The sequence below is a fragment of the Apteryx rowi genome, unplaced genomic scaffold, assembly GCF_003343035.1.
Source record: "Apteryx rowi isolate R43461 unplaced genomic scaffold, aptRow1 scaffold_56, whole genome shotgun sequence".
Taxonomy (NCBI): Eukaryota; Metazoa; Chordata; class Aves; order Apterygiformes; family Apterygidae; genus Apteryx; species Apteryx rowi.
Genome location: NW_020450827.1, coordinates 2901621 through 2921067, shown reverse-complemented (window position 1 = coordinate 2921067; position 19447 = coordinate 2901621). Strand labels below are relative to the sequence as shown.

Below are 19447 nucleotides of genomic sequence, written 5' to 3'. Positions count from 1 at the left end.
GCCTCCTTCTGCACCCTCCATCCTCCTTCTGCACCCTTCATCCTCCTCCTGCACCCTCTGGCCTCCTTCTGCACCCTCCAGCCTCCTTCTGCACCTGCCAGCCTCCCCCCGCACTGTCCATCCTCCTCCTGCACCCTCCAGCCTCCTCTGTCCTCCACCTGCATCCCCCATCCTGTCCCCCCCACCCCCCGCTGCACGCAGCACCCTGTGTCCTGCCCCTGCCACCCTCGGCCTGCCCCCTGTGTCCCAGCTGCACGCTGCTGCCTGGCTGCTCCGGCGCCCGGCCCGGTGCCCCCCTGGCCAGCACGGCGCAGGCGGCGCAGGCGGTTCTGCCCTGGCCCCAGCCGCAGGGCCCCGTGTCCGGCCGCCAGGCCTGGAGTTGGCGCTGGCTGTGCAGCCCCCTGGGATGCTGCAGCCACCGGGGGGGCAGCTGGGAAACTCCTGCTGGGGGGGGGGGGAGCAGCGCAATCAGGGGCTAACGAGGAGCTGGTGGCCCCTTGCCTGGGCCCAGCTGTGCCGCGTTGGGTGCTGAGGGCAGGGCTGCCCGCGGCCTCTTAAACCCCCCGGAGCCAAGCAGGGCTCCAGGCTGAGCTGGGTGGGAGCTGCTGGGCAGGGGAGGGCCTGGGCATCCCATCCCATCCCATCCCATCCCATCCCATCCCATCCCAGAGCCCTGGGGCTCAGCGAGGAGCAGCTGCCCCCTGGCCCCCTCCGTGCCCCGCTGCCATCGGTGCTCCCTGTCTCTCTCCGCAGGTCTCGGCGCAGGATGAAGCCGCAGGGATGACCCTGGTGCCCGCCCCCATGACGAAGGGCTGAGGATGACGAGTGGAGCGGTGCTGGTGCAACCCCAGCCCCAGGGTGAGCGTGGGGGTGTTTTTACCCCTCTCCGTGCCTGGCTGGGAGCAAGCCCAGCTGCCGGCCCTGCTCCCGCTGCTGGCGGCTCTGGGTGCCCCGGTGGCCCCGCAGGTGCCCCCGGTTGCCCCGGCCCCGCTGTGGCCGCCCTCACGTCCCCGTTTGCCTTGCAGGACCCGGGCTCGGTGCCGCAGGGCTGCCGGCTTCCCTCGCTGGTGGTTTTACCCCCTTCAGGACCAGCCGGAGCGTCGCTGGCCCCCGCAGCCCCTCGGCTCCCAGGTGGGTGCAGCTCCACGCTCTGCTGCGGAGGTGCCCGGCCCTGGGGGAGGCCGAGGCCCCCGGGGGGGGGGGGGGTGTCAGCATGGCTCAGGCCGTTGGTGCCGGGGGATCCCAGCGCTTCCCCTTCCCCGGGTGGCCCCGGTGCACGGCTCAGGTGCCGGGATGCTGTCGGCAGCTCTAGGGAGCAGAGCTGCCCTGGCGAGGGCTCCCCTTCCGCCCCGCAGCCGTGCTCCTGCCCCGGGAGGGTCGGTCCCAGGGTGGCCCCGGTGCCGCCCGGGCTCCGGCCCTGCCGGTGCAGCTCGTTTCAGGCCCGGATACCGGGAGCTGGCCCAGCAGACGCCCTGGCCGCGGAGCAGCCGGTGTGGTGCCCGGCGGGCCGAGCCTCGCCGGTGGAGGTGAGCGATGCGCCCGGCATGGAGGCGAGCGCCCGGAGCAGGAGACGGGGCCGCGGACGAAGCAGGTCGGAGCCGTGCGGGTGAGGTAACAGCTTTATTGCTCTGGGTGGCTACAGCGGGGGCCGAGCCGCCCCGCCGGTGCTGCTGCCCCGAACCCGCCTGGCTGGGGTGATGCGTCTCCTGCCCCCCCGGGGCTGTGGGGCTCCGGAGCGGCTGCGGGGGTGAAGCAGGGGGGGCAGCTGCCTGCAGCGAGGGGGGCGAAGTGCCCCACTGGCCTTGTGCCTGCCCTGCTGGGGGCTTGGCAGGGTGAAACGGTTCCTGCTGTGTCCCCCCCCAGAACACAGCCCTGCGGGGGCTTGTCACCTCTGTGCACCCCAGGCCAGCAGCGCTGTGGCTGCAACATGGGGGTCTGCTGGGTGCTGGGGGGGGGGTTTAACCTGCATCGTTTTGCTTCCCCAGGCAGCGGCTGCGCAGCCCTCCCCTCCCCGGGGCTGGCCGGCTCCCCGCACCCCGAGGTGGCCGAGGGGACCCTTGCTGCGGCTCTGCTCCCCGTGGGGAAGGTGCAGCTGGAGCCAGGCTCGTCCCCAAGCTGCGCAGGGCCAGGAGCAGAGGTGATGGGCCCAGGTAGGAGCAACTCCTGAGCAGGCGTAAGGCAAAACACTTGGGGGGGGTTAGATGCTGGGACAGGGTGCAGCGAGGTGGTGAAGCCTGGCCAGACCCAGCCCTGAGCAGCCTCCTGCAGCTGCCCTGGCTCTGGGGGGCTCCTGCCTGCCTTGGGGGGCTGGGGACCCCCAAACCTGGGGCTGAGCCCTGCTGCCTGGCTCTGACCCTGTGCTGGAGGTGATGGCTCTGCTCCCCTGGCTCCTGTGGGGTGGATGTGGGGGGCAGAGGGGCTGTTAGGGTGCCGCTGCCCCTGCTGCAGCAGAAGCAGGCTGTGTGACCCCCCCCGGCAGTTCTGGTGCTGTGGCTTGTGCCTGGCAGCACCCTGGGGTGCTGCGGGTCTGTGCCGGGTGCCCTGGGGGGGCTCAGGGGAAGGTGATGGTGGTGAGGGGGGTGAGCTCCAGCGTCTGCTCCAGGGGCGGCTGCTGGTCCTGGAAGGCGGCGGGGTGCCTGCTCCCGTGGTGGCCGTACTCGAACTTGATGCGCAGCTCTCCGATGCGGGACTGAGGTAGGATGTCGGGGATCCACTCGATGATGAAGGGGGTGGGCTCCTTCTGGGTGGGGGAGGTGTTGCCTGGGGGGGGAGGGGGTCAGGGCAGGGCTGGGGCCCCCCAGGGCTCAGCTCTGGGGGCTGAGTCACCTGGTTTTAGGGGGGCCCTAGCCTGCCCCCTCCAGGGGAGCCCAGCTTTCTTGCTGGGGCCCCTAGTGCTAGACTGTTTTTTTTAAAGCACACTTGAGTTTTGTTGTAGGTGAAGGGTGTGGGCCCACTCATGCTGTGGGTGGGTGGGTTTTCCCTTTGGTGTGGGGAGGGAGGGGTGGCCTTGGCAGAAACTATCTCGAGTGTCTGAGATTATTAGATTTGGGGGGGGGGTGGGCACCAGAACTGTGGCTGCTGTCTTGCCTGGTGGGGGGGGCCCTCTTGGGGGCTCCCCTCCAGGGGGACCCCCAGCCCCCTTTGGGGGCCTGGGGGGGTCCCCTCTGTGGGGGGGGCCCTCTTGGGGGCTCCCCTCTAGGGGGACCCCCAGCCCCCTTTGGGGGACTTGGGGGGTCCCCTCTATGGAGGGGTGTCCCCTTTTGGGGACTCCCCTCTAGGGGGACCCCCAGCCCCCTTTGGGGGCCTGGGGGGGTCCCCTCTATGGAGGGGTGTCCCCTTTTGGGGACTCCCCTCTAGGGGGACCCCCAGCCCCCTTTGGGGGCCTGGGGGGGTCCCCTCTATGGAGGGGTGTCCCCTTTTGGGGACTCCCCTCTAGGGGGACCCCCAGCCCCCTTTGGGGGCCTGGGGGGGTCCCCTCTATGGAGGGGTGTCCCCTTTTGGGGGCTCCCCTCTGGGGGACCCCCAGCCCCTCTGGGGGTGGGTCCCCTCTGGGGGGGTGTCCCCTCTATAGGGGGAGCCCAGCCCCCTTTGGGGACTTGGGGGTCCCCTCTATAGGGGGAGCCCAGTCCCTGTGGGGACTCCCCTCTAAGGGGGGGCTCCCCTCCATGGGGGGAGCCCTGCCCCCTCTGAGGACCCAGCACCCCTTTGTGGGACCCCTTCTTGCTGGGGCCTCCCCTGTGTGTGTGTGTGTGTGTGTGTGCGAGCTTGGCCCCCTTCTTGCTGGGGGCTCCCTCTTGCAGGCAGGGAGGCCCCAGCGCAGTACTTGGAGGATCGGCGGTGGGGTGGGGGCCAGGGCAGAGCCCAAGCCCCCCTCCTCTCTTCAGCGTCTTCCTCTTCTCTTCAGCTGTGCGGGCCGCTCGCCCTGGACGGCGGCTCTGCTTCCTGCCGCTCCAAAGCCAGCCCTGGCCCGGGGCAGCGAGGGCGGCCCGGCCCGAGCCCGGCTACTCACCCACTTTGAGGAAGGTCTTGAGCTCCAGGGGCCGGATCACCGGCTGCTTCTCCAGGCGCCCGTATGTCTCGGCAATGCTCTCCACTTCCACCTTGGGGCACTTGAACAGCTCGTACGTCCCATCTCGGTTCTGGATGAAGCTGCGAGTGATTTCCAGCGGCATCTGCCAGCAGCAACAGGGGGAAGGAGGTAGGGAGTATAGGGGCTCTTGTTTGCCGTGAGCAGGGGGGGGTGGTGGCAGCGGGGGCAGAGCCTGCGCCCTGTGCTGTGGCTGGTATCGGGCCACCGCAGCCCGTGGGTTCACCTGGAGCCTCGCGGTCGCAGCGGGGCACGGGGGCTGCCTCTCGGCCTTACCTCGGGAGTATCGAAGATCTGCTTGACCTGCAGGATGTTGGTGATGTGCCAGGTGTACTTGGAGAAAGTCCCCAACGGAAGGGCGTCTTTGCGGACAAAAGCTGGGGGGGGGGAAGGCTGGTTAGTGGCTGCAAGGTGGACACTGTCTTGCTCTGCCCACGGCCACGGGGAAGGGGGATCATGTTTGTCAAGGGTGGTTCTCTTTTTTCTGCCCACCTTCCCCTTTTTCTTTACCTCAGCTGTAGGCTTGAGCAAGATCTGTCCCCTGCTGCAGCTCCTGCTATCTGCCTCTTTCATGAGGTACCCCTCACCCTGGCCCTGGGTGCGCTGTTTAGTACTAGCTTGAGGACTCTTCTCCAGTGCTCATTGAATAGCAGCAAATGAAGTAAATCCTTCCTGGCCCTCTTACCGAGATCTGTTTTGCCTCTGCTGGCTCCAAGTTTGAGTTCCATGAACACCAGGGCACTAACCACTTCAGTGCCAGGGGTCCTGAGACCCAACTGACTCGGCTGCTGCAGCCGATGGTCCTGTCACACGCCTGTACTGCCCTTAACCTCTGAGAGTGGCTCCTCTGTAGGCTAGAGCCTTGCTTTACTCTTCAGACAGTCATGGAAGCTTTAGGTTGAAGCACTGAGGAACCCTTGCTAGGGGGAAGGGGGGGGGGTGTAATCTGCTTAATTCAAAAAAGGAGCACGGAGAAGACTCAAGGGCAAGCTGACTATTCATGCACCACACCAACCCTGCAGTAACTTCTCCGAAAGCCCTGGTGCAGGCTCTGCTGCGGCAGCCAGCCCCAACCTGCATGAGAACTCGGGCGGAAGCAGTTAGCAGCAGCAGCACGCAGCAGAGGCTCCACATCCCCCTTAACTCAGCCGCGTCCAACCCCTGGGTCCTGTTCACTCAGCCACTGTCATCTTCTAGCAGCTTTTTCATGAAGACAGTGTGTGAAACAGCAGCAGCTTTGGGAGCTAGTTCCTGTTTTCTCTCTCTTGCTGCTGGTTCTCCCCCCAGAAGCATCCTGCCTTGAGCAGCACACGGTGCTCGCTCTGTACAAGCTCAGTCCCATCCTACCGGTGGTGGAGTTGGGCAGCCTCTTCTTTGTACTCCCAATGGAAATCCTCTGCTGCAGCGCGTCGAAGAACGCTTGAGGGATGTGGAAGACCAGCGGCTCTGGCTTGCCTAGGAGTTGAAAGACAAGGGCCGGGGGCTGAGGCTGTGCTTGCCCGGTGCCTAAGCCGCCATCTCCCACCACTTTTACCCCTGACTGTCCCATAACCCACCCCCTGTTTCAGGTGGCTCTAGCGCAGCCGTGCGCAGCAAGGCTGAGCTTATCACAGAGGTGGGACTTGCGGCTCCTCCAGGCTGGCAGTACAGCCGTTTGCTAAGCCAGGGTCCTGCTGCCGAAAGGGGCCCCTCAGGGGCACTAGAACTGGCTTTAGGCGAGCAGAGGGCACTGCTGCTGTGGTCTCCGCCACTGCCACCAGCAGCAGGTGGAGGGCAGAGCACACGCACAACTCATCTTAACAGCATCATCGCACAAAGAAAGCTGACGGACACGTCTGGGAAGGGCTTATGGAGCCTGGAATGAGCCCCCCCCACACACACCTGCTGCCTTCTAGCACTTTTGTCCTTGTATTAAGGAGTCCAGCTGCACCAGGGCACTAGCCCCCCCAGTCTCACGGCTGCTGCTGGCAGTGCTGTGCTCACGCGCTTCATCCCGGGAAAGGATTTTTAAAGAAACGCCAAAGGCCCCCTCCCTCTGCATGATGTTCGGGGTCACGCTACCTGCTGGGGTCAGGTGCTGTCACTTGCCCTGCACAAAGCTGAGCAGTGCAGGTGACTTGACCCCCCCCAGGTATTAGATGCACGAGACACAACACCGCGTGAGGTGTCTCACCTTACCTCACCTTTTCTGCTCTGCTCCAGGCCGTTTCTTTGAGCAAAAATAAGCTCTAAGGGAGTCTCTCCCTTCCCCAAGCATAAACATCAGCACTAGGCTTGTGATAAGAGCTAAGCCCCTGCTTAGGGAATGAATGACGACGGAAACTTCCCAGGCAAAATAATATTTGCTCCAACCAAGGCAAGCGCGTGCTTCCCTTTGGGCTAACAGTTACTTAATGCTGCCAGGAGCTTGGCTGTTAACTACTGAGGCTGCGCTGGGAGCGAAATCGTGCCCGAAGGCTCTCGGAAGGTGGTCCCCAAAGCCTTACCCTCAAATTGGTAATGCATGGTTTGATGGATACGTTCGGTGACGCTGGCCAGCCACTCTTGGAAGGACAGGGTCACCTGCGACTCATCCAGCAGCTGGTTACAGCCTACAGGGAAAAGGAAAGTGAAACCAGAATCTACACCTCACACAAGGGAAGAGCAAAGACAGGAAGGAAAAAATAACTCAGACAATCCCAAGCCAGCACACGCTGGCCCCACGGGACAGGGTCTGGGTGAGTGTCTGCATGTAGCCAAGTATTTCCCATTTCCCATTCACTAGTTTCCCAGCAGGTAGACGTGATGATCCCTGCAAAACAGCACAGAAAGGCAGCAGACAGCAGCACAACAAACAACAACGTTTCCACCATCTTGAGGGATCAGAAATGACTTTATCGGGCATCGCATTCCCTGGGCTCAGAAATACAGAGCTATTTTAAAAGCAGAGGTCTGTGGGGACCCATCGGCACACACTAAATCCCCCCTTGATTTCAGTAACAGCTACAGTCTTGGCACCACAGTACAATAATTACACTGTTTATTACAGAGCAGTTTTCACAGAAACCACCCGTGGACTTTCCGTGTGCTAAGAAAGCCCCAGAAGCCCCAAACTCTCCCTGAAGCATACACAGGCATTGGCAGGAGCAGAGCAGAGCAAGTGCTCACACTCTGCCTAACAAGCTCCCCTCTGCTATTTCGGGCAGCTTGGCTTTTGGCTAGTCACCCTAGGAAAGCGCTTGCAGCCTGACCCGGGGGCATGCACGTTTCCTAGCGGGCACACGTCCAGCGCTACGCAAGCTAGTCCGCTGCGGGAGATCAGCCCCCCCCCCCCCCCCAAGCACCAGAACTGGGGGGAAAAGACAAAACAGCAGACAAGCAAGCAATTAATTTGGGGGAAGGGGGAGAGAAAAAGAAGAGATTTGTACCACTTTCTAGGCCAAAACTAAAGCTAAGAGAAAAGAGCACTAAAAAAAGCCTTCCAGCCAGCCCCAGCCACTATCAGAAAGGAGCGAGGCTTTTTCTAAAGGGCGGCAACTCACGGGGAACACCTGCAGATTTGCACGGGAGTTGGACTGACCCTCAGCTCGCTGAACAGCTCGTAAACACACGCAAGTCCACATTCTTCTCCTCAGAGCTAACAGTTATTACATATACGCACGTGAAACGCTCCCCGAGGCGGCCAGGGTTATCCGAGTTTACGTCTCATTTACATCTGGCACATGCCCCGTGGCTCCCCAGGAGAGTTGGGTGGATAGCTAACGCGGCCAGAGCCCAGCTGAGCAAGCATTTCCCACTATAAAATACAGCTGTTCGAGGATTCCGGCCAGGATGGGCCCCCCCCCCGGCAGCTTTGTATGTGAGGGACACTACAGACCACGAGAATGGCAAAAGAGCAACAGTCCAGGTTACTGCCGTGCCTGAGCTGCGTCACCTATCCAGTTTTGTCTGGGAAGGCATATAACTGCATTAGGTTAATAGCGTTATAATGCCTGCCTGCCCACGACAGCACTGTCCCCCCGCTTACGGAGAGCCACAGGCATGCCAGCGTCCTAGAGTTACACGAGACACAGTGCTCCCAGTCGCACCAAGGCAGCAGAAGGCTCCCGACCCCGACTTTCACCTCCTAGAGAAGCACAGAAGAATTCCCCAGAGATCGGTGGAGTGACACGGAGGGGCTGCAGCCCCAGCCGCCCCCTCGGCAGAGGTTACGGCAGCGTGAGCCGAGTCGTCGGCCCGCGAGGTCCGCGCGGCTCCGCGTTCGCGTGGTCCCCGGGCGCTTCCGGACAGCCGCCGCTTTGCAGGCGGCGCCCGAGGCCGCGGGGACGAGCCCTACCTTGCCTTTTCAGCGACGAAGCAACGGCCGGCTTTTTCAGGCTGCTTTTCCTCAGGCCGCTGTTAGCTGCATCTTGAGCCAGGAGCGGGCTGTTCCCCTGCGCACCTGCAGTTCACGTCGGGAGAGTTTCAGCGCACAAGCCCTGGCAACCCGCGCGCGTCCCGCAGAGCCCCTCGCGCCCGTCGAGGGTGGGAGCGAGAGACTTTCCAGCTTAACACCACCAAAAATAAGCATTAAAGGAGCCGCTCAGACTCACTGCGGAAGCCTGCAGCAGGCAGGGTGTAAGGCCTGCTACTGCTCTCAGAGATCACAGCGGGGCTGCCCCTCCTGCAAGCGGGCAAGGCAGCCGCTTTTCTTTCAGAAAACGTCCAGCTCTGCAATAACCTGAGCCGCAGCCCTTCCGACGGACACTCACCAGATGTTACGTCCTTCTTCCTCTTCTTGGGCTTGGAAGCAGCAGTCTCCCCAGCCGGCACCGTCGATTCGGGGCCGCAGATGAGCTGCGGCACGATGAGGCCTTTCAGACCTAGGAAAAGCAGTGCTCAGGCCTTAAAGGCTCCTTAACCAACCCTCAATCCCACGCGCCCTCCCGTGACTGCTCCCGCGAGCGGCCCAGTGAGCCCGGCAGGACTGATCCCACACGGACAGTTACTCAGGTGAAGGGAAACCAGAGACTCCGCTAAGTATTCAGGGCTTTGCTCTTCTGCGGCTGCGCGCACAGCCTGGCACTGGATCCGCTGCTGCACGACTCCCGACCTGGCGGGCGCGGGCGGCTTGCCAAAGCACGGGGCAGCAAACGTGCCAACCATTAACAAGCAACATTTTGCGTTGCCCTGAGTCATTGTTCCTAAAAACACAGGAAAACTAAACAAAAACCAAGGGGAAAAACCCAGACGTGAAAGGCAGGACTCAGACGAGCCCCAGAGGACAACTGTTGACACAAAGTCAAAAGGGAACCAGGGAAGGAGGCAGGACCGGAGCAGGGCGTGTTCAGCATCCGAACAGCAAGATTCGCCCCCGAGCACACGGCAGCCTGGTACCCCGGTGCGCTCACACGGGAGGATAACCAAGAAATACAACCGCTCCCAGGTTTTGTGTCTCCGCCTGCAATCAGGCCTCCAGCTTGTTCTTCTCGCACTTTCTGACCTAACATCAAACCCCGCGGTACCAGCACGCCTCGGACCAGCTCCCCAGACACTCACCTGGCTAAAGGCAAGCGCCGTTCCTGACGGCACCGGGCTCGGATCCGCTGTCTTCCCGGCTTCACTCCCGCAGCAGCAATGCCACAAGGGCCGCGGGACAGGCACAGCGCAGCCGCACGATGACACGGGAGCACGCTGCCCTTTTTTGGGGAGTTCCCACCCCAAATCCTCAGAGCGCGCTACAGGCATCCTCAGAGAAACCCCAAAAGACACTCTGGCCCCGCAGACATGTTTTGCAAGTGGGAAACTCAGGATACAGGTGAGGGAAGTGCTTCTTGGGGAGGGCATCACGAGGCAGCCGCTGGGAGCGCGGCAGAGAGGGGCTGGTTTCCATCTTGTACCAATTTTACAGTCTAGTCCCCCAGATGGGGCCCAAATCACTACCCAGCCACTTTAGAAACAGCCCCTCGAAAGTGGAATTGAGTTTGTCTGCGATTTTAATTAACTCACTTCACCCGGGTTGGCCTTCTCAGGGCAGATTCCCAAATATATTTGGGTGCCTAAAGAGCCAGTGGGATTATCGAGGGGCACCTATGGGGGTGCACAACGCCCGGGGGAAGTTCACCCTGCCCCGCTTGGATTTTGCAACGAGCCATTTCAGCTTCTCCCCACCGCGGCCGTCGCGCTTGCCCAAACAGAAGACGCCCTGGCAAGAGGAAACCTGGTTTGCTAAAGCAGCAGGTTGCAGCAAAGCCCCTGGGGCTCTGCTGCCCGGGGGCAGACCCTGACTCCGGAAGCACCCAGCTCCGCTCCTGCACAAAACTGGAAGGAAAAGCAGCTGCCAGCAAGCAGCAGCCCCAGAGCCCAGCTCCCCCCCATCTGCCTCAGCCCAGCACTGGCTGCCTCCCTGCCGAGCCACCTATTTGTAGTGGGAGGAGGCAGGAAACGAGGCCCCAGGTAACGAAGGCCTGATGGGGCTCAGCTGAGGGCTCCCCTCGCCTCCGGGCAGCTCAGGGCAGAAGCTGGGGGCTTCAGCAACGCAGGGCGCAGGCGGGAGAGCCGAGGGCGGCCCGCGCTCGGCCGGGCACCGCTCCCCCTAATCCCGCCTGTCCCCTCAACGCCGGCGGCCTCTCCTCCTTCTCCCCCTCGTGCCACGCCGCCGATCGCTTTGCGTCGTGCCCCCTCCACCTACCGCCCGAGTCGTAGCTGAGGAAGTCGGCAAACTCCTGAGCCAGGGCCTCGTCGCTGGCAAAGGCGCAGATGCAGGCGAAGAAGTGGATGCACCTCTGCGCCGCCTCCTCCTTGGCCGAGCCGGCCTTGCCCGACTTCAGAGCCTGGCACGAGCAGAAGAACCTGTGCTCCGCCAGGCTCCTCGCGCTCACCTTCTGGGCGAAGGAGGCGTGCAGGTAGCCGAGGCTGTGCTTCTGGCTGGCCTTGCACTTCACCACCAGCACGCTCTTGGTGATGCGCTGCACCAGGGGCCCCGTGGGCTCGGTCGCCAGCTGCCAGAGCGTTTGCTTCGTCTCGGGGGAGGCCTGCATGGAGTTGAGCACCGAGCTCTTCAGGGTGAGCGGGGTGGCCTCCGTCTGACAGTTCAGGGCCAGTTTGACGTGCTGGCACTGGTTTTCCACCACGCCTTGCGTGGCGGCCTTCAGGCACGACGGGACGTAGCAGCGGCCGGAGCTGAGCTGCGTGATGATGGTGCCCTCCACCGTCTGGATGGCTGTCTCCGAAACCCCGAGCTCCACGAAACACCGGTAATCCGGTCCCCGGTCTCTCTGCCGGACGGAGTAGACTTGCAGATCGGAGCCGGTGACGATCTTGACGGCGTCGACGCTGGGCTGCTTGCGAGTGCCGTAGCGGAAGACGGTCCCGCAGGTCTTGTTCTTGCAGCTCAGGCCCCGCGTGCCGTTGTAAGTGCCGCAGCGGGGACATTTCCTTATTCCCCTCAGCGTGGCTTTCCCCAGGTCCGACAGGAAGGCAGGGACTTTGGTCCGGACGGAAGCAGGCTCCATCCTCCAGGCAGCCTGGAGGGGAGAGATGGGGAGGTGATGGACGGGCACGGCAGTATCTGGTGACACCTACAGGTCCCTCTGCGGAGGCAGAGGCGGTGGCTGTCCCCAGCAGCGCCCGCACGCAGCGGAGAAGCGGAGTCGGGGGGAAAGCAGCCAAAGGCAGGACGGGGACGGGGCCCCGCCGGTCGCTGCAGTGCCGGGGGCTACGCCACGCTTGCGGCTTCGGGGCGCTCGGCGCCATGGAGGCCCGAAGCGGTGTGCGGGCGCAGAGCAGCCGTCCCACAACGTGCTAACGGTTCACGGGGCGACGCGCAAGCGCGCGTCTCCCAAGGGAGGAGGGAAGCAGCATCGCGGCAGCGCTTCCCAGGCTCCGGAGAGCGGCAGGAGAGCACGGCCAAGCGGGGAGCGTGGGGCGGCACGGGGCAGGCCGGGCCGCTCGGCCTCCTCCCGGCCCCGCCACGCGCGGCGGCGGCCAGGCCTCGGGGTAACGGCTGAGTGTGGAGGACGGGGGGAAAAGCACCGAGGGGCCGGGGCGGGCGGGCGGCCAAAGGCCTCGTCCCCATCCCCGTCCCCATCCTCCTCCTCCTCCTCCTCCTCCCCGACCAGGCCGCGGCCTCCCCCGGCTCGGGGCCGCCTCGAAGCTCGGGCCTCGCCCGCCGCGGCCGTGACGTCACGCGGCCGTGACGCCACACCTCGCCGCGGTGTTACCCACCCTCCCATGAGCCTCTCCGCCCCCTGACGTCACTTCCCGCCCCGCGGGCGGCGCCCCCGCGCGGGGCCCGCGCTCGAGCTCTTCCCCCCCCCCTTCCGCCTCCCCCCGCCCTTACCTGGGCGGCCGCGCGCGCGCCCCCCGCTCCGGCCCGGGCCGCCCGCGAGGGCGCTCAGCGATCGGCCTCCGCCATGGCGCCTTACAAAACACCGCCGGCCCCGGCTGTAACGGCGCCGCCGATTGGGCCGCCGCGCATCACGTGCCGCGCCGCGAGGCCCGCTGGGGCGGGTAGTTCGTGGCGGCGGCGCGCAGGCGCAGTGTGGACGAGCCCCCCCCCCTTAACAAAAAAAGGGCCGATTCGGGCCTTTTCCTCCGAAGGGGCCGGGCCTCCTGCGCGGGGGGCAAGGGAGAAGGGGAGGAGGCGGGAGGGCGGCCCGGAGCCGCCCGGGAGGGGTAACAAAAGAGAGCACACAAGCGGGTTCGTTTGCTTTGGATTTTCTTTTCTTTTTTTTTTTTTTTTTGCTTTTTTTGCGCTTTTTGAAGGCTGGTCAAGAGGTAGGATAGAAAGATTCTTTTTTTTTTTTGGCCTCTGAACATTGAAAAACACTGTGCCCGGCTGGGCCTTGCGGCTCCGGGGGAGCCCGCGGCCGAGCCCGGCGCCTACACATACAACGCTACCGTGTTCACAGCTCTAAGCGTACAGGTCAAAAAATCAAGTCGACTTACTCTACCCGAGTAAAATTTACTAACAGTAAACAGCAAGACTGATTGGTTTTCTACATACAACTTTGAGGTTTTTTACAGTTAGGTAAAAACAAGAGAGGATGACTTTGTATTCCAAAACTAACAAAGTGTATATTTGATATCCACATGCAAAAAACAAATTTAAAATCTTATGCATAAATCATGTCAAAGGACTCTGCATCCTACCTTTAAATAAGGAAACATACAAAGTTTGCTAACTTTTGTGCAAAATATTAATTTGCTAAAATATTTTACATAATCGGTACATGTAAATGTAGAAATTGATAAGATAAAAAACAAGCTGGTTCATAGGTATTTGTCACATTTTAGTAATAGTTGTAACAGGATTTCTTATATTTCCCAGTACACATCACAAAGTTTTTCACCAAAGATAAAAATCCTTTAGAATAAGTCCGACAGGGATTTCTCTAGGCACCTTCTCACATAAAACACAATGTGAATAAAGTTAGATCCATCTGAGCGTTTTGCAGACAATTTAGCGTCGAAGACCGCGCTTCCCCATTTCATGATAATTTAGGTAACTGTCATAAGGCAAAGACAACTCTGAAAAAATGTTTCGATACAAAATGACGTAAACTAATAATTTATAGTTGAAAACCCGGTATAACAAAAGTGGAGAGATGGACGCTTTATACAATAGGCTATTTTAAAACAGACTTGTGCAAAGGCTGAAGTCAAAGCATCTTCAGAATTCACACCGTTTTGGCTTTTTTTTGTACAACTGCTTATAATACATTTTAAATCATTAGGAATGCAAACTAAAACTGCACACTACTTCAGAGGAAAAAAAGTTTGACATTGTGCAATTTTCTGCCCCAATCTTAAGTGGCAGTAGTCCCTGCATTTGCTGTGTTTCAAACGTGGATCTTAAGAAACACATATCAAAAGGAGGAAAAGAAGGCAAAAGTTGGCAGACATCCAGCATCTAGGTTTTTTTGTGTGTTTTTTTTAAACAATGTGGATGACAGTTTCATGATTAAAAATGCTCTCTTTTTTTTCTTTTTTTCTTAAATAAATACATTGTATCTGACACTTGCACTGACTTGATCTGGTAAATCTGTTCGGTAAACAAAGGCTTTACAACGCTCCTTGTAGCCTCAAGCCCACCAGTGTTCGGTTTCACAGTCTTTTTCTCACTGCGTTTCAAAACCCGCCATGCGATATCCAGTTTGATTAGTTATCACGCTTCCGTTCTGCCCTTGAGGTGGTTGAACTCCATAGTTTGCTCCCATCCACGCTGCTGAAGACTGTGTCTGACTGTTTGGGGGGGGGGGGGAAATTATTTAATCCATTAGAAAAGCACTTCGGTTCCGAGGGAGAAGGTACATGGAGCAAAAGCAAGAGCAGACATGTGAGAGAGAGCTAGCGACTCCCATCTCGGCCACTGTACACAATTTCCTAATGCATAACCCAAGCTAACCAAAAAAACGTTAAGATCAGAAATCAAGACAGTAGACCACAACCAGTTTTTAAGGGCATGGTATTTTTCTAACCAGCGAGACAAACCGTGATGTTGGTTGGAGGAAATCGTCTCCGCATTGGCCATGGTGTACCAGGGCAGACGGAACAGTGAGGTTTGCTGCCGGGAAGCCTCCCAGAAAGAGCCATTTCACCGTAGCTTAGAAACCAACACATTACTGCAGAGACCTATATTCACTGCTTGCACTTGAACTGCATTTAATATCCATTGCTCAGGAACAAGACAACTGTTAGACCTACCGGCATCAAGTAACGGCAGCTGAATGAAACAGTTTTGCACTGCCTGCACAATTACCAAATTCTGAGTTTGAAAAGAACAAAATGTAGCTCTCTTAAAAGTTCAAGAAGAGTTTTAAAGATGCAGTGACTTGACTGGAAAACAGAAATTTAAGCGCTGCTCTCTAAAGGCAGGTCTTTGAAGAGAGCCATACCCTTCTCTATGTCCCTGAACACGTCTAACTGCAGACATCATCACTTGATCTCTCCGAGTAACAAAGGACCAGAACTTCATGGCAGCTTTTACGATGCTGTGGACTTTGAATTTTCATCTCCCCCTTAAGAAAACCCCATCACTTGGGATTTTACTTCTGGCATGAAAGCAAATACTCACTTAAATCCTTGCTGATTCCATGCTTGCCCATACATTCCATATGCAGGAACTTGCCAGCCGTTCGGCATGTACTGACCGATCTGCGCATTTCCATACCACTGACCCCACTGCCCATAAGCTTGTGGATATCCAATCTGATTCTGCAAGTACAAACACCCAAGTATCAAGCAATGCCTAAGAAAGCAGATATTTACATCAACTCAGGATACACCCAGCCCGTCAAAGACAGTAACTTTAAGCCATCGCCTTTGAAGTTAGCATAGGAATAATTCTGACCTGCTGGACTGGACTGATCATGTCGGGTGTTTCCTTGCCCCAGTAGCACTTCACTATGTGGCCTTCTATAGTTGTTCCATTGACAGAAACAATTGCATGCGCAGCACTCTCGTGGGAATTAAACCTGTTGAAATACAAGTCATGCCAATGTAAACAAACCAGTGAGCAACAGCCAGAAGTAACCCCAAGAGAGACCTCCCACTAACAGCAGCACGGAAGTCAGGTTCTGGAAAAATACGAGTCTGACTGCAGAGACTTCTTTCCGCCATCCTTGAGGCGGAAGGCAGCGACTGCCAGGCTACCGGTTAGTTTTCCTTTCTCAGTGTCATACTAACTCGTTCCGCTCTCTCTCATAAGCAAGTTAGAAAATGTACCAGCATGGAGAGCAAGTCGTTTGTAACTATTTTTATTAGCGGGAGCCTATTCAACAAAGAGATGAAGATGGTTCTGGAAACGATGTTGAAACTGTACGGTCTGCCTCAGCAATTCAACTGTGAAATTACAAAAAAACAGAGGGGGTTGGCAACTAAAATCTATTATGATTAAGTGTACTGCACCACTGATAAGTAATTGAAGACTAGCCAAACTAGTCCATGTTTTAAATACCAATACCAAACATTAGACTAAGGTTGTATCTTCTGGTTAGAAACAGAGACTCCCGACAGCTCACACCACTGGCTCAAGGCATCAGCCACGCAGCTATAAATGCAACACTGTTCTTTTACTACCACAGGTTGTTTAAATTGGGCCAAGGTTTTTTTTTCGACTAGCTCCAAAAGCGCTTCGAGATGTGATTCATTTGCAGATCAGGCCACAGTTAGAAAACACAGCTGTAAAGCATACTCTTAAGCTGGGTGTGCACCAACCAATGCTCCACTGTGAACAAAGGCACGAGAACCCAGAATTCTTACTATTTTATCAATACGCTATCCCTTGTAGCTACTTTGTGTACCTTTGCGTAACTACACGACAACCTACCGTACAAAGGAGTATCCTTTATCTGGGAAGACTCGAATTTCCATTATCTGCCCAAACGGAGAAAAGGTCTGGCGCATTAGCTGTTCTGAAGCAAGAAGAAGTAAGCGGCCAAAATTAGATGATCGCAGTGTCGTCTAGAGACTTTCAAAGCGTCAATGTTTTGAAGACACCATACCTGTCAGACCCGAGGTAACACCTCCACAGTACACAGTGCAGTTGCTTGGACTGGACTGATTGACCACATCGTCATAAGATAGTTGTTTGGTATTTGCTTAAAGAAAATTTTAAAAGCTTTTAAGTTGAGCAGAAACCTCTTACACAGAAATCTGAATCCCATCCAACAGGCCTACAATAAGGAATCAGGCTGCCGGAGTCTGTGACTAACGTTAACTGCGGTAAGCATTGTCTCCTGCGTATCTCGGATCTGGCCATCTCCCTGACCCACCGGCAGTGGTGAATTGACATCTGAAACAGATACTGTCCCTAGACCGTCACTGTATAAGAAGCAGAGCTGCAGGCTCCTGTCAACCACTAGCTTTTTTTCCCCCTCTTACACGAGACATCTGAGCACAAATTGCAAACACCGTGAAAACAAAGGCACAGCAAAAGGGAAGATAGGTCCGTAACACGTGATCTCCAGTAGTGGCCGCAAATTCCCATTATAGGACAGGTTGCTCGTGACAGGGACACTACCGTTAATTTAAAGTCATGTTTTAGGCTTATCAGGTAGGTCAGATACACCTGAATTAAAACCTCTCTAACGGAAATGCTTTCTTTACACACAGTCCTGCTTGCTGTCTATCACAAGTGGTAAAACTAAAACTGAGGAAACCATGTTAAAAAAAAAAATAAAATCCTGGCTTTCTTGAAAAAGAAGCAAGCTACCCAACTAAGTGTTTAGCAGCAGGAGAAAACCAGCTGTTGGTGGTAATAATACATTCATTTTACCTAAGGAAGTTTCAAGAGTTTTGAAGCTATTCAAGAGTCTTCACTTTTGAGCACCCACCTTCCCTTCCCCCAGAATCTCTAATGCTTAGAACTAGCAAATTTCTCTTCCTCCCTATGCATGTGGCAGCACGTTTGGAAAGACACATAACTGAAAAACCTACATTCATAGGTACTCTTTGGAGCTGGAGGTTTTCTTGTCGCCCAGTTAGTTCTGATTTGCCTTCCGCCAAGCCACTGACCGCCCATCTGCTGGATAGCGTTCTCTGCATCCTGTCCACAAGAGAGGGAAAGGGGGAAAAAAGCCACCATCAGCAGCTCTTCCTGAGGCTGGTACAGTTAGGCACCAAAAACACGCATTCCTTGGGGCAGCTATTCAAAATCATCATCCGCTTTTCAGAGGAATCCCAGACAGCGCTGCAGCTTACCCATTTATTGAAGAAGGAAACAAAGCCGTATCCCTTAGATTTTCCCGTCGCCATATCCTTAACCACTCGTGCATCTCTAAAAAGCAGAAACAATAGCCAGTTTAGCATCTTAAAAAGAAGACTTGAATAAAATGAAAACTTGAGTCACACGTACAGCTTATTTTCATGTTTCACCTTTACTAAAGCGAACTGTTTATTGCACCAGCAACACAGTCAAAGCAAATCTCTTCTTTTCTAAACAGAACTTTACTAATGTTTTGTCAGGTAATAGCAAAATTAAACTTAATTTTTTAAACATGCAAATCAATAGCTTCTCTAACAAACGTATGTACTTTACAACAGTTGGCTCCCAGTTCAAAATGCTTTTACATATTATTAAGACACTAAGCATGGTCAAAGCAGCTATTCAAAAGCATCACTCAGGCCACATAGCTGACTAACATTAGCTGAATGGCTCTCTTTAACCATGCAATTTTTAAACTTGCTACTTGCCAACACATTCTACCTACTCATTAAAAATATTAAATAGAAAAAATGAAAAAAGATAGGAATTAAAAGGCATACGTCGCCTGTTAACTGAATTCTTTAATTTTCTCAGGTCAATTCGTTACCCCCTTTTTGGACTGTGGGCAGCTGTAAATTTTGAGAAATTGACATTTTCAGAAATTATTGAAGAAAATAAAACACTGAAACATTTATGTTTTAAACTACATATTACAAAGAATTTAAACTGCAATTGTAAAACAGCAATCAAACAGGACTGATTGGAAACTACAAGATATAAAAAGGCAAAAAATTTATAAAAGTAAATAAGAAAACTACAACGTTTGTCCACTGTGAACTGTAGCTTGTAGTTAGCCATGGCAATTCTGTCCATTCTTCAGAGCCACTCTGCAAAATAACCAGAGCCCTATTATTTGAGATTGAGTTAAAAAGAGAACCCAGCTACAATAGCTAAACCCCACTTGTGGAAAGTCAGTCAACAGTGTTTCTCAGGCAATTTGCGCACAAGTTAGCCACGGATCGAGATGCTCTCGTGTCAGGCCACCCTCTCCTCCCCTCCTTCGCCCCACACATACAAGCATTTCAATAAAATAAAATGAAATAAAACCAGTCAGAAAGTCATGCAACGTAACTTACGTCTGTATAAAATAATACGGTTCAGAGAAACTAGCGTAACATGTGCACAACATTTAGCATTCCAAGACTGGCAAGAAAAAGTCACAATGAAGAGCAGGTTTTTACACGCTAATTTTTAATGCCTTACAGTAACCACAAGTACCATATTATAAGCCTAATTCCTGTATGCATAAGCCCATAGCACTTGCATCATCACTCAAAGGCCCAAGTGAAAAAACAGGGAATGAAAAGTCATTTCGTTACTCCTTGTAAAGAGGTGCTACGCTTTTTCCTCCTGCCTGAGTTTGAATTTGGGTAATAGGTTACAAATTGCCTGAGAAGTGCCACTTGGGCAATCTTAGGAGATCAGTTTGTTCTGAACAGCCTAAAGAGGGAGGGGGGAGAAACTCATCTATACTTACCCTCAACTGAAAACTTTGAAAATAAGACTTGAGAACAAGTGAAAACATGCGTACAGCAAGCATAAAAGGAAATCACAATGAAAGTGTGCTTTTATAGTGATTAAAAAAATCAGATGCAAAGAATTACCAAAATTTCTTATGTGCTAATCATGCAGTA

General features: G+C 56.0%; 2 protein-coding genes across 12 annotated transcripts in view; both read right to left on the bottom strand.

The window, feature by feature from the left end:
- Window positions 1-1228: 1228 nt before the first annotated feature.
- CUNH2orf42 (chromosome unknown C2orf42 homolog) lies at window positions 1229-12457 on the bottom strand. Its single transcript, XM_026081832.1, has 9 exons — window positions 12387-12457; window positions 10737-11571; window positions 8818-8928; window positions 8403-8507; window positions 6574-6678; window positions 5435-5542; window positions 4364-4464; window positions 4010-4172; window positions 1229-2760 (listed from the first exon to the last, which is right to left on the bottom strand). The coding sequence occupies exons 2-9, from the start codon at window positions 11557-11559 to the stop codon at window positions 2552-2554; spliced, it is 1725 nt and encodes a 574-aa protein (XP_025937617.1). The 5' UTR covers window positions 11560-11571; window positions 12387-12457; the 3' UTR covers window positions 1229-2551.
- A 383-nt stretch (window positions 12458-12840) lies between these two features.
- The window catches only part of TIA1 (TIA1 cytotoxic granule associated RNA binding protein), a 17021-nt gene continuing 10414 nt past the window's right edge, over window positions 12841-19447 (bottom strand). For 8 of the 11 annotated variants that reach the window (XM_026081734.1, XM_026081731.1, XM_026081732.1 and 5 more), the window contains 7 exons: window positions 17750-17825; window positions 17486-17594; window positions 16552-16647; window positions 16377-16461; window positions 15399-15522; window positions 15123-15262; window positions 12841-14290 (listed from right to left, as the gene is read on the bottom strand). In XM_026081734.1, coding sequence (XP_025937519.1) covers window positions 14167-14290; window positions 15123-15262; window positions 15399-15522; window positions 16377-16461; window positions 16552-16647; window positions 17486-17594; window positions 17750-17825 — 754 coding nt within the window. In that variant the 3' untranslated portion in view covers window positions 12841-14166. Of the gene's footprint in view, window positions 14291-15122; window positions 15263-15398; window positions 15523-16376; window positions 16462-16551; window positions 16648-17485; window positions 17595-17749; window positions 17826-18313; window positions 18383-18574; window positions 18641-19447 lie in introns of those variants that run through there. The other 3 variants (XM_026081739.1, XM_026081735.1, XM_026081742.1) reach the window with 3 other exon arrangements.